General features: G+C 45.9%; 1 protein-coding gene and 1 non-coding gene across 2 annotated transcripts; one reads left to right on the forward strand and one right to left on the reverse strand.

Annotated features, from left to right (window-relative positions):
• Positions 1-115: 115 nt before the first annotated feature.
• Positions 116-264, forward strand: LOC146588447 (U12 minor spliceosomal RNA). The gene has a single exon (XR_014897423.1). It is a non-coding gene; the product is annotated as a U12 minor spliceosomal RNA (small nuclear RNA).
• Positions 265-10,670: 10,406 nt separating this feature from the next.
• Positions 10,671-13,762, reverse strand: LOC146588448 (uncharacterized; the record flags this gene model as incomplete). The annotated part of the gene is made up of 6 exons (XM_085318000.1): positions 10,671-10,886; positions 11,606-11,658; positions 12,067-12,109; positions 12,227-12,301; positions 12,827-12,931; positions 13,582-13,762. Coding segments are annotated over 6 exons (673 nt in total), but the record flags the coding sequence as incomplete, so codon positions are not given.
• Between the last annotated feature and the right edge of the window lie 322 nt (positions 13,763-14,084).

Raw genomic sequence — 14,084 nt, forward strand, 5'->3', positions numbered from 1 at the left:
GATCAAGGCGGCGGAACCCCCGCTTGTGCTCTCCGGGGCAGCGCAACGGCATGCTCGCCGTGACCGCGAAAGCTAATGCCTGGGGCTTCCACGGCGGGGCAGGGAGCTAGTGGTTATGCCTTAAACTTATGAGTAAGGAAAATAACGACCCGGGGTGACGCCCGGGTSCTCACTGCTAATGTGAGAGGAATTTTTGCGCGGGTACAGGTCGTCCCCGGGTGACCCGCTTACTTCGCGGGATGCCTGGGTGCAACGATCTGCCCGACCCTCCCGTGTGGCCGGTCACAAAGAGAGAACGGGTCGGCGCGGCCCCGCCCCTCCAACGGTCCCCGGCTCGCGGGCGAGCCGTTGCGCCGCTCGCGGTCTCCCCTTTTCTGCCTCCAGCTGTGAGAGCCCTTGGTGAACTGCTCCGGTCTTACAAAGAGTATCTGGATGAAGCTTCTTAGGACAAACAAACGTACACAGAAAGCCCCGTCTGGCTGATTTGTAACGCAGTCTTTCCAAGCTGGCCTCAAGGATTTCACAGTAGTTGCCAAAACCACTCTTCACGCCTCTTGTTTCCCTAGGAAGCATTTTTTTGATGCTTTTGTGGGAGCGGTTGCTTGATTTAAAAGCAGACTCCCTTAAAAAAGGAATCTTGTGGAAAGGAAAAGCCTTGTTGTACAGACCCGGATGATGTGGACTTGCCGGTACTAGATGGCCACAGAGCTGTCCCCTGTGGCTTGCTGGCCTTGGCATTGGTGGCCCACGGGGGGGATGGCTGCAGCTTTGCCTGGTGCTGCTGGGCTTCCCTCAGAGTCACCTGCCGTGGCGCAGCRCAGTTCTGTTACCCCGCAGTGTGTGGTTTCTTCCCTTCCTTGGAAGACAGGAGATCTCAGAAACACAGATACCTTGGGGCGCAGCAGCTCCCCGGTGCGAAGGGGACCACGTCCCCTCCACCGCATCCTCATGGTGTGCTACCCCGAGCTGCCGTGGCTCAACCCTGGTGTGCACCTGATCTGGGTCACGGGTGGCATGTGACTGCATTGCTATCAAGCTAGCACACATGATCGCGAGTTATGCCCTCCTCCTGCTTTTGTGTTGGCTTTCTGCAGCAGTGGAGCAGCAGATACTTGATCAAATTAATGTAGTGGGGACAGATACTATGTGGCCAGCCATACAGCCTGCTGCTACAAAACTAATAGCCACCATTTTTTGAGCAAATTTGACTGAACGTAAGAGCAGTAGGGACTAAGGGTCCTTCTACCCCCGGTCCAATTTCCAGGCTGCAGAGAGACAGGTGGGTTCCCTGGTGTGAGGCTCATTCTGGTGTGCTGCCCCCTGCAATATTCCCAAACATGAGAAAAAACTGCATCGTTTGTGGCAGAAGAGGATAAAAATCCAAATTAACCAAAACAGTGGCCATAAGGGGACGCACTAGGGAATAGGAAAAAGAGGACAAACCTGTATACTTCCCAAGTATGCTACTAGGTACTCATGCTATTCTGATGATTTCTTGAATCTAATGTGCTGTGTTTTAGTGACCTCCTAATGCAGGCCTCTTCCAGATGCCTGTACAGACTCCTCCAGCAATATTTTTTTCATCCACAGTATGCTTTGGCAAGGAGTGCGACAGCTCTGCTCCTTGCTGTGGAGAGAGCCACTTCCCCTTGTTTCCAATCTGGCTCCCACCAGCCTAGTTGCTGTAGTTAAGGCAAGAAGTGAACTTGTAGCCTCTGCTCACCTTCTCATCCACTTGTGATCTGTAGTCATAGTCTGCTGAGGTCCCCTAAGTCATTTCCTTTCCAGTGAGGAGGCCAGGCCCACTCACTCACTCCTCCCATAAAGGGGTAATGGGAGGAATCCCACTTCTGATTATTAGTGTTGGCCTTCACTGATGCCTTTCCAGTTTCAGATGTAGGCAGATCACAAATGTATCTGGTGGTATATTCGGCTGTTCTGTGTTTTGTTTCCTACTCCTTTCCCAGTGATTCCTAATGCTGGATTTTATTTTTTGGCTCCTGCTGATAACTTCATGAAACCCTATCAAAACCCCAGGGTCTTGCTGCTGAGTGATAGCAGTCAGATGTCAGCCTGTCCTTTTGTATATACAGTGAGGATTATTTTCCCCTCTAAATGTCACTTTATGTATATATACACTGAATTTCCTCTGACATTTTATTTTTTTTGCCACTTGGTCACTCAGTGTAAGGTCTTTCAGCAACTCTTCACAGCCTTTCAGCATCCTCAATACCGTAAATAACTTCACATCATCAGCCAACTTTATAACCTCCTTGCTCCCTTTCCAAGGTCACTTACAATCATGTTAAACAGCACAGGCCCCAGCACAGATCCCAGCCAAACTCCATCATTGACCTCTCCCCATTCACCCTTACCATCTGTTTCCTATTTTTTAGCCAATCATTTATTATTGATAGACCTCTCTTATCCTGCAGCTGCATAGTTTCCTTGAAGGACTTTGGTGAAGGACTTTTTCAAAACTTTTTAGAAATTCAAAGAGTTTAGATTAACTGAGTAGTGCTCGCTTGCTTGTTGACCCTTCAAAGAAACCCATGAGTTTGGAAGGCAGGATGCCCCTGTGCAGAAACAGCGCTGACTCTTCCCAAGTAGGCCATATTTCAGCAGAGCCCACTGATTCACTCCCTTTTTTTTCAGTCTACTCATCCAGCGARTGCGTCCCGGGGCTTGCAGGCATGCAGGTCCCCAGCTCTCCTCTGGAACATTTCTTGGAAGACTGGCATCATGTTTAGATACCGAGGATGTTTTAAGTGAGAAGTTACACATTGCTGTTAAACATTCAGTCATTTGCCACTTGAGCTCTCTTAAAGTGGTTGCATATCCCAGCTTTTGGCTCCATTAAAATGAGAATGTTGCAGGTTGTGACTCATCCGAGTTCCAGGTCTAATAACTCATCTGTCAGCTGCACTGTCTGTATTACTTCTCTGGTACTTAGAAACACAGCAGTGTCCTCTTTTCTGCAACCACAAGGCTATGCCTTAAACTAAGCACCATGACAGTGTTGCAGATGATTCTTATTTTCCTAAAAATTTTATCACACAGGTGCCAGAGAGGTCCCCAGAACACAGAGGTACAGACAGGAGTGTTCAAGCCTTACAGGGMTTCTACATCTACAGGAGTGCTGGTTCCTTCCTCCTCCTCCAAACCTGTGGAGGAAGTCAGAGGGARGAAGGGCTGTTCCCAATACTGTCTCATACTAATCCCAAATGCAGGACTTGAGGCTGAACCTAGGACAGGGCTGCCTGGTTTCTCCTACCTCCGGGGTGCTGGGAATGGGTTAGTCCCTAGGATCACAGCTTAGGAGGGAAAATTCCTTTAGCATCACAAAAAGAGAAGGAAAAAAAAGATTACTCTATTTGTTCAAATGCTGGGTCAGGTCCCAGGTTTTCAAAATGGCTCTGTCCAACCTGAGATATGTGACCACCTGGGTGCTCAGAGCTGATGCTCAGGACTTGTCTGAGGGACAGTTTGGACACACTGGCTCAGCACCATTGGCATTCCCCCAGCTCCCTTACTTCTACAGACACCTACATTTCCCACATCAAAGTCTCTATGGGATGCTGGTTAGTGGGAATTAGCTTTACTGTTTCAGGAAGGGAGAGTTTAAACCTCAGACTGTCCCGTTCCGTAGGTTTATGATGGTTTTACTGTGGCTGTGGGATGAGGCAAGCTGTATCTCAACTTTCACAGGTCTCTCTCAGTTCCTCCCTTACATATTTGCTGAGGGAAGGGCCCAGGGTGCTGCTTCCCTTCTCACAACTGAGAGAGAGAGGAATGTGCAAGGAGCACCCAAGAGACCTCCCTGTGCCCTTGGGAAGCTCACGCTGCTTCCACCAGAGGATTGGTGTAAAAAAACGTAATTTTCAGGCCTGTCCTGAGTCAGAACAGCGAGGGTCTGTTTCTGATAAAGCAGACTCCCTGAAGGCACCTAGCTCAGCAGCAGGCAGCTGAGAGCCGGGGTACAGAAGTCAGAACAGGTGCGACCATTTGCCCGTCTCACACCAAGTTCCTTTTTCTGAATAGTTGTTGGGAAATTACGGGAAGAGCATCACGATAACTTCAGGTAGTACGTGGCACAGCATCTCAGTTACGTTACCTGCGCTGAATCCTACAGCAGCGTAGGAAGCAGCTAAAGGCACAGTGACGTGGCCAGAGAAAATATCTGATAAATTGCCAGGGAACAAGAGCAAATAATTTCTTAGTCCAGATAAAGGGCATTCGTTACAGTAAACGTAGTGTTAGATGTGCTTCCTCACTTTCAAAGGACAAACCTCTAGCTGCCTGGTGTGGCAAAACTCAAACCTTTCTAGCTGGCACCAAATAGGAGAGCTTCCTGCTATCTAGGCTGTTAGAAACCTTGATTCTTCTCTATTAATTATAACGAAACTATTAACATTTTAATATAAAGGCAGTAAGTTCCCCCTTGATGGCAATAATACCATCATCGTAATTATTACCTTGACACAGAAACGTTTTGCATGAAAATGATTGAATGATTTTGTAATTAAACTCAAGAGGGAATTAGTTGCTGTTGGGATAATTTTTCTATGTCAGGTTTTGCACACTGAAGTAGGATACTAATAATTACAATAACAATTCCCTGACCTGTTACATATTCTTTTTGTATTTTTTCAGATTTAAGCCATAGAGGCAATAACTTTTTGGAATGTTATATTACAGATATGCATCAATCTATGTTTTGGTTGAGTTCTGTTGCTTGTTTACACCTATAAACTGAGATTTTCTGTTATTTTATTAATTAAGATATATGTTTCCAGTGGGAACAATTTTCATTAAAAAAAAAAAAAAAAAAAGGTGTCTAAAACTGGGGTTGACTTATAATAATAATAATAAAAAACCCTTCTAACATTCTTCCAGTTTCTTCACTGGAGTATTTCTGTTATTTGTGTTGGGTGTGACGCAGAATAGAACAGAATCTGCTCTGCTGCTGTTGCTTTTTCTCTGGATTGGAAACGGGAGTTGTTTTAAAGGCAGAGTGTCAGATCCTGGGTGTGGATCCTGGGTTCTCTACATGGGAGTTTGCTTGTCCTGCACCACTAGAGGAGGTACTTGCACGCTTCTTGCTAAACGTTCGCTTTCAGGAGACCTCCTGATCTTGGAAAGCCCTGCTGGGTTTATGTGCTTGTCCTGCGATCAAAACTGGCATTGCTCCTGTGAGTGTGTTTCTCAAATGTTAGAAAAGAGACTCCAGCATTACACATCAGAGATCTACTTAATTTTAAGGTATTTTTTGATATAACAGTGAGCACAGAACTTTGTTTTTCCATGCCACTAGCACCTTCCCTGGCATCCTGGCAGAGGCAGGCAGTTGCCCMCCAAGCCCTGCGCCATGCCCTTGGGGACACGAGTTAGGAAAAGCCACACAACCACACCGTGTCGTGGGGATCTCCCCAGTGGCTGTGAGGAAGCTGCTGCTGGCCAGCTGGGCTGGGGCTGGGGCCAGGCTCGTACCCTGCAGGGAGGTACAGTGGTGGGGCTGGAGTTTCTGCTGCATCTTACAAAGTATTTGCTCTGCTTCTCCCCTCCCTCCCCCAAGAAGTTAGTCTTACAAGACCCCTGGGTTTCATTATCACTAAATTAATTTTCTATGCCAAAAAGCCCAAGACTCTAAGAGCACTACTAGCAGAACTGACCAGGGATTTCTAATGATCTGCTAAATGGGGTCCACTGGATGATCACACCACTGCCTTGCTCCTTCTTCCAAGAGCTGAGCCTGCAGGTGCCAGCCCCACTACTTTTTTGTCTTCTGCGCTTGCTGCCGCCACCAAGCGAGTCCTCTGTCCCCCACCCTGCTCTCTCCACAGCTATCAGTGATGAGCTGCAGGGAGCGGCACTTGTCTTTATGGCTCAGGGACTTTGCACAGGGTTAATCAGTGAAACTTAGTCTGACCTGAGATGCAAATGTCCCCAGCTGAGAAAAGTCCCCAATGAGAAAATATTAATGTTTCATCCCTTCTTCCAAAAGTTCAGCTAAAGGAAAATGAAAGAGCCAGTGTCAGCAGGCTTTGGGTGGAACAGAGTGCAGCAATAAGAATCCAAAGTGGGCTCTATCGGAGGAGGAAATGCATGAAGGGGCTATTAAACCATTACAGTACTTCAACCCTGAACTTTCCTTCTTTGGGTGGGGACCGTTTTTGCCTGGTGCCGGGAAAGCCAGAGCAAAAGGGCTGGCTCAGAGCTGCAGGCATCCCCTTTCACTTTTGCTTTCCAGATGCCTGAGCCCGAAACTCTGGTCCTGTGTGGCTGTTAGACAGGAAGAGGCTGAGTGATGAGATAAGATCCAGGAGTTCACTGCGCTCTCTGTGCACTTCCTTTAGCCTGCCCTCACTGCTATTGTATCGCATGCATGAGGCATTTCTGGGTTAACCAGTGAGTCGCATCAAGGTCCAGAACATGAGAGAGAATCTGTGAGTGACATCCCAGGGCAACTTCACCTCACGCACCCCTGCAGGGCTTCGGTATTGAAAATAATGGAGAAGATACCCAGATGACTGGACTTAGGTCAGGCAACTTATCTGACCTCGGCTCTCTTCTGCAGAGCTTATTGTGATCCTGCCCCTTGTGCTCCAGAACATCAAGCTGATCGCCAGCTGATTTTGATTTGAATATGTTCAGCATGACAAGGCAACCGCAAGCATCTCTAATACATCTGAATAGGAGCTGCAGTTCACTGAGCAGTCTGTTCTCTCACCAAAGCTTCCCACATGTGTGAAATAAATGGGAGTTGCGCAGAGACAGGAAAGGTCAAACCCCAGTGAATAGCTAAGCAGACATCTGTGGAGTATAACTACTGGCATACTTTGATGGAAAATATTCCGTCTTCCAGAAACTTGGSCTTTTTGTGTTATGGAGCAATAGAAGGCAGCTCTGCACAAGACTATGAGATGTCAGATATGGGCTGTGTGCCTTCCACATTACTTAGCCTATGCAAAGTAAGATCAGTTCACCAGGAGCTTCACTGACTCAGCACAGTTACAGACTTGTGCAGGAGAAGCAATAAAGGCCAATTTACCTGGTCCAATTGGCCYTGAATTTTTTTAACATGTAACACACGTGATGAGGTCCGTACAGTAGCCTGAAGAGAGACTCCTCAATAGTACTCCAGAAGTTGGGGGAAACCTCAGTCTGCTGCATTATTTATATTATTATTCAGCTCTCAGTGGTACAGTCTAACCTTTACTCTTTCATTTAATGTTAGTTCATTCAATGATACTAGCAAAATAGTTTCTTAAATGAGTGGAGCACTGAGTGGCTGCTGCTGTTTCTGATAATGTCTCTACCAGGATATGAGTGATATTTTCAAATTCCCCTGGGAACAGGCTCTTTTTCCCCTCTCATGACAGTGAAGAGAGTGGAAAGGCAGAGAACACCTGGGATGGGTCTTTGGTGGGAGCAGACAGATCTTCCACCGAAGGCTAATAGCTTGAGGTAGCAATCAGCTGCATCCCATGGTGTTGAAGAACATGCCATTGTGCCTCAGTGCCAGGTGATAATACTGCATTGCTGGTAGGATGATAGCATAGTGTGGGGAAAATCTTTCCTCATGTCAGGTTGAGCATCTAACCCACTTGGCTATCTGAATTCAYCGATCCAGAGCTCCTGTCAGGCAGAAGATGATGTCTCTGGGAGGAGATGAGTAAACTGAAACTCTCACCCTTTGCCATTCATTTGTGAGAGGTAAGGTGTACAGATGTGGGAACTGGCTTCCCACCAGCCTACATGCAGCGCTTATGAGCAGGGAAAGGGTCCCAGTGCCTCCACTGAAATTTGGACAAAGTCTACATCAGAACTATTTTAGCTTGGTCTAGCTGGCAAATGAGACCAAGCGAGGGGGAGAGTCTTACCTGGTTATGTTGACACACAAAAGGCAAATGGGAGGAGAGAAGATGCTGAGGAATAGAATAGACTTCTCAATCCGGCCATCAAAAAATATGCTTGTCCTCAGGAGGTGGAAGAATTTCCCTTCAGGCTGCAGTGGCATTTTCTCCAAGCCTCTTAACAATGGTGTAGAGCCAAAGAAGGAAGGGAAGACAACRGTGTGATATTTCATAACTGCATCCCACTGTGAAATGGGAGAAGGAGGGGGATATTTGTATGGCTCACCTTGTTCATCTACAGGGAATATGCTGACGTTCGTGTTCAGAGGCTGAACACTAACTTAGGATAGAACAGCAACAGCGACAAATCATATTTCCTTTCCCCCAGTGACCTTTCTAGGACAACAGAGTATTGTTGATTGTTCCAAAATGCTTAGACTTAGGCAGAATGCATTCAAAACCCAACTTTGGCACCTTGCTTTGCTGGTAGGACTAATTTAAGGAATGCAAGCCGCACCAAACRTGTAGCCTGACTCACCACCCTGGTGCACTGGATGTTCAGCCCAGTTGAAATTTCACTCTCAGATGTCAAGAATCAGGAAAAGAGCTCATTTTGAATCACGGGCTAGATGCTGTCCTTTGCACCAGGAGATACGGGAATAGGGAAATTTCATGCACAGAGACATGTCGTGGCAATCAGTAGATCTTTATTCCCAGCTGATGAAATATCTGGTGTTTTGTGAGTGGCTAAAAGTCCCATAGCTAGGCAGGAAGGAAGCAGCTCCTTCATTGTGTCCTGCTTACTGCACTCTGGGCCAAATTAAATGTTTTGCAGGGAGGGGGAAATTCCTATGCCTTCAAGACCAGCTGTGCATRTGATACAGGGAGAAGTTATTTATTTCAGCAGTGCCTGAGAGCCCAAGTCTGCCAGGTTTTGCTAGCTGCTGCACAAACAGAGCATAAAGACTGCTTCTGCTGTTCAGAGAGACTAGGAAGCGTGTGCAAAGCATGCTAGGAGTGCAGCAGTGCTAACAGCCCTTTTGAATCAGCTTTTGAAATATAAAGCCTTGTAACCTGAATGCTTTAGCCTAAAGCCCCCTCCCCCCAAAAAAAGATGACCCCCCCAAAAAAAAAAAAAAAATTAAATGAAAGGACCACAAGTGAGAAGCTGAAGAAGCAATGAACTTCAGAGGTAACATTAATCTGCAGAACAGGACCAGACTGATCCAGGGAGACACAGGGTCTTAAAAAGCAGGCTAACTAAACTTCTAAGCAGGTAACAAACGGAGCATAGCAGCTCACCATATTTGTACTACTACACCTTTATAATTATGTGGCTGAAGATCCCACTTGCTGGAATAGGACAACTTTCCTGTGATTTACCTTATAAAGCTTGGACAAGATGAAGTGTTTATGGGCTGCCCACCTTAGTCTGCAACACCTTTAGGAGTATGAAAACCTCACTACTGTGGTTCTTTCTTTTCGCTACGTTTATAGGAAATATAATGCATATGAAATATAATGCATATATAATTTTCATTCACCTGCTCTAGTCCATAATAATTATTTCCAGTAAAGCTCTTTTGCAATCATTTCTTCAGAGTACTCTGTTTTTCTGAAAGCCAGGTTTCCTGAACACATCTGGTTCCCAACTTATGTTGTGGAGGTCAGTAACCTGCAACATGCTCACAGAACAGAGGCTCTCTGAGAGGTACAAAGGAATTTGCCTGCTACAGAGAGCTGCACAGGAAGGAAGTTTTCTTTCTAGAGCCATAGAGAAATGACAGAGTTGTTTGTGCATCCCAGGAAGCCACTGCAACTTGCTGGACTAGAATGCAGAACTGGAGTGAAGGACTCAGTAGGCAAGCAGCAGGTTTTCTAGCCATTTTTATTTGGTGAATCTCAAATTTCTCCCTAAAAGGAGTTCTGTCGCACAAGCACATAAACATATATTTTCCCTTTCTGCATCCTCTCTATGCTGCAAAATACAGCTTATAGAGTGCTTTGATCAAGAGCTGTAGCGGGTGTAAGACTATGGCGCAGTAAATTGTACAGACATGGGAGTACTAGCAGGCAGGTTGTATTGGCATGAGCACCAGTGAGTGGCCTTTTGGCATGTAAGAGTGGGCCTCAGTGGCTCTGTCTGCATGCACAGTCTTATGAGAGTCTGTAGCCTTTGCAAGCACAGGTTTCCTCATCTTTTAATYCCTTGCCCTCTTTCTCAACAGCATTTTTATCCAAATAGGATTCTTGCTTCTTAACAGAAGTGAACAGGACTTCTGTGAACAGGTCATCTTTATGCTCACTGCTCATTCACTAACAAAATGTATGCACCTGCAGTTTGTGCCTCTGCTGCAGAGATAGTGGAGATCAGTGATATGACTGCTGTTAGAGTAAGGTACAGTTCAGAGCTCCTCAGAGTAGGAGCGCACATGGTGTTGGAGAGGTGGCAGGTGCTTCATGGCTCCCCAGTGATGTCTGTCTAAAATTAGCTCACAATGTCATAAGCATTTGTGAAGAACACATAAGGTAGGCTAGGGGCACAGACTCTCTTTCCATACAAATGCTGCTTAGAGACAGCAAGGAACAAAAGTTACCTAATATGTGTGCATGTTGCCATGGCAAACATCTTCAATTTTTGATATCTTGTTTCTAAATAACAATGTGACTGTGATGTCCCAAGCCAGGGGTGTCCAACTTACTAGGTCTAAAAAGCAGGRAGTTTATGGGAGAAAGAAAAGCAGCATATTGCACAGCAGCTGATTCATCTCTCCATGGTCATATAAGTAACTTGACTCTAAAGTTATGTTACTTTTAATCATAGATTACACCTTTCCTAATGACTTCATTTCCACTTTTCAGAATGGGCCACAGTAGTGCTCTTCCTTTGCCAAAGTGTGCCAAGCCTTTCTTGTCCACGTGCTCTATGTATTTTTCTGAATGTTCCTGTATGCACCACTCAGCTTTAATGGGTGAGTCCTGAAGACGCAGCAAACAATAAACTTTGCAGCATTTCTTCATAAAGCGTCTCTGAGTGTAATTTCTTTGATCACACACGGCGAGCTGAAAATCAAGTAAAATCAGTTTTACAAGCTTTGCAATGTTGCTTTGATGACCTACTCTGATTCTGTGCAGCTCCTCAACACGAACTAAGCTTTAAAGAACTTCATCTGTCAAGCTGCTGATGCTGTTTGAGTGAGACAGACAAGGGTCCCAGAGCCACTTTAAAGGCTCTTTGATTTACAGAGTCTTGCCTTCTGGACCTTTCCAGTGGCCAGCAGCTATTATCTCCTTATACCCAACAGGGGCCTGTAAAGAGCTTGACAAGCCTGAGCTTTTGGAAAGGCCCAGGAAGCTGCAGCTGGATGAAGTTGTTCTTTGGAAGCTTTGTATATAATTTCCTGGAACAAAATAGATTATAGCCCACTTGGACAGCAAATCTCAGGGTCTTGAATGCACTTAACAGTTTCTGCAACCTTTCCCCACCCTCCCCAGACATTTGGCTACCTATGATCAAAGTCAGCTCTGATATAGCATGGCCATGTAACCTTGGATCAGATTGCTGCAATATCAGCTACGCCGGCAGAAAGAGTAGTGCGAGGAGGTGCTARAAGCCTTATCTGGGGACTCTACCCACGCACCCTTTGCCCCTTGACTCGGGAGCTGGTTTAAGCTCAAGATTGCCTGGGTGCTTGCCTGAGCTGTGCTATAGGGCCTGGGCCCAGCCCTGTACCTTGGTGACCCCGAGCAATGGACTGACTTCCCAGCTTAACCTCAGCCTGCCTCACCACTGTGGGCTTGCCTGGCAATCATTGAGCTGTGGCTGACTCTGATGATCACCACCTAGCCTGCTCTGCTCACCTTGCTCGGGTGCCGCAGGGCTGCGCTCYTGCTAGTGAGAGTACTGCCATGCTTGTTCTGCTGTCCCCTGCAGCTCCCAGGTTCCCTGCCAKTCAGGAGCAACCTCAAGCTCACTGCTCCCCAACAGCAAGCTGCCAGGTGCTTAGTAGGGCTCTATCTAAATTARACAGCTGCTCTGGTGCCTCTCCATGCAGTTCACCTCCAAGCCAGCTCTCCTGGTTACAAACCATCCTTCAGCAGGTGGGATGGGATGCTGTGACATGGAGCCATAGGAAGAGCTGAAGGAGCTTTTCAGYCAGAGGAAGATCTCCTCAGCTGCAGCTTTGGGGAGATACAAGGGTACATGTACCTGTGCGTGTGCCTGTGAGAGTATATGGGCTGGAAAACCCTCTCTACAAGTGGAAAACAATCACAAGCAGAAGGAAAGCCTCTCCTGTTTTATACCAAGCTGTACAGACATGTCAGAAAATTCACTCCTTCCTCTTCTCCTAGGTTGTATCTTTACTCACCACATTGCTGTAAAACTTCAGGTTGCTTTGGGAATAGGCATATTTTAAGATGTCCCTCATCTGTTGTGTCAGCCCCTACAAACCATGCACAAAACAAAACAGGCTGTTAGTGTGTGGCATGCCCAGCATTACAGTCCCTGATCACTGGGGATTTTCATTTCCCTGAACACATCAATCAGCAATGGAGAAGCTTCTAGTTTCAAGTCTTGAAGGAAGGCTGCATAATAGGAACACAGGCCTGGGTAATGCTTTCTGCAGTTGCAGGTACACCCCAGCCAGGCAGATGCCTTAGACATGCAATAATATGTCCTTGCATCACAGGATGGAAAAAGGTTGCCTGCTGCCTAGGTTAAACTAATACTGATCACAGACCCTAGTGGTGTTCTGGACTACACCAGCTCTCTCCCAGCCTCACAGAAAAATATACTGAATCTCACCTTTCCACTCTGCCTTTTCTCTCAGTTCATAAGTTATCCCCCTCTATTTGACAGTATACTTTGAGCAGCATCCCTAGCAGAAGCAAAGGTCTAAATGGATGACAGATATAGATGGACAAGTTATCCCACTGTCTGACCCTAACTGCAACAAGACATTAAGTACTTGTTCGCTGTCGATCATAGTGTCATTTGAAGCTGGAATCTCAAGGAGTTCAAATACTTTATTCATTCTGCACTGTAAATCCATCTCACAGGCATCAAACAGCTCCTACAATGCAAAGACAACAGCTGATCAGAGTAGCAATAACAATGAYACTAGAAACACCGTGTAGAAAGCACACACTGAAACCATATCTGCATTACAGTATTTTGCAGGTCCCATAATTGACTGAAATACATCTTGAATACCTGGGAAAGAAAGTGTTTCAATGAGCTATCTGCATGATGAACCTCAAACGCTCTTCAGGGCCTTGTCATTGTAATCAATGCTAATCACAGCCTCTTCCACAATCCTGTCCTTAAAATTTTGATTTAAAGTGTATCATTTTGATATTTTCCTTTAGATTGCCCCTCCACCACAACATCAAAGCAGCGAGTCAGACATCGGAAAAGGATCTCCCACCTCGTACTTAAAGCATTAACCATAAGGAAACAGAACCATTTCCAGCTAATGCCTAATATGGGTAAGACATTGGACTGGGATTTCAATGTGTCTTTTTGAAAGGTAGACAAAAGCAGGTTGCTGTCAGTATGGTCTTTACAGCATTACACAGGCCCTGCTGGACTGTGAAATAAGAGATTATAATTTATTACCCAGGCCTGCCTGATAGAGAAGTATTAAACACTCAAAGTCTGCTCTGCAGGCTATGGCACATTGATTAGATAAAAATCAACTCTAGAAAATAGACATGAACAAACCTTAATCATCTTCTTGCCAGAGCTATATGTCAAGGGGGGTCTTTTCGAGTTCCTGAATTTTTCCCATTCATGTAGCCTGAGCATGTCATACCTCTGCAGCACTGCAGATAAACGCCAACGGTCATTCATGTTCTCAGAGTGCTTGTGCATACTCATGGCTTTAGACAAGAGCACTTGGATTCTAGGGTAAGAAGAAGATTCAAAACCTTAGCTATGACAAGATCAAACAAAGAAAAAGTATASATGTTTCACAGGATGTTATGAATGGACCTCAGCTTCATGAGTGCCATGTTTTCAACAACCCATTTCCTGACTATATTATGCCAGCTGGCAAGCAGCTTTCATGTGGGAAGAAATGTTTTCCCAGGTCTACTTTAAAGGGTCCAAGTGGAATATGATCAAATAGTTGCATTTGGATAGCGCCTTTGTAGGCTAATCCCTTCGATTAATATGCTGACACTGGGAACATCTCCTTCCCGTTCCAGAACAAGCCCAGTCACCTG

The sequence above is a fragment of the Rhea americana genome, unplaced genomic scaffold, assembly GCF_003343005.1.
Source record: "Rhea americana isolate MKP2758 unplaced genomic scaffold, rheAme1 scaffold_511, whole genome shotgun sequence".
In the NCBI taxonomy this organism is placed as follows: Eukaryota; Metazoa; Chordata; class Aves; order Rheiformes; family Rheidae; genus Rhea; species Rhea americana.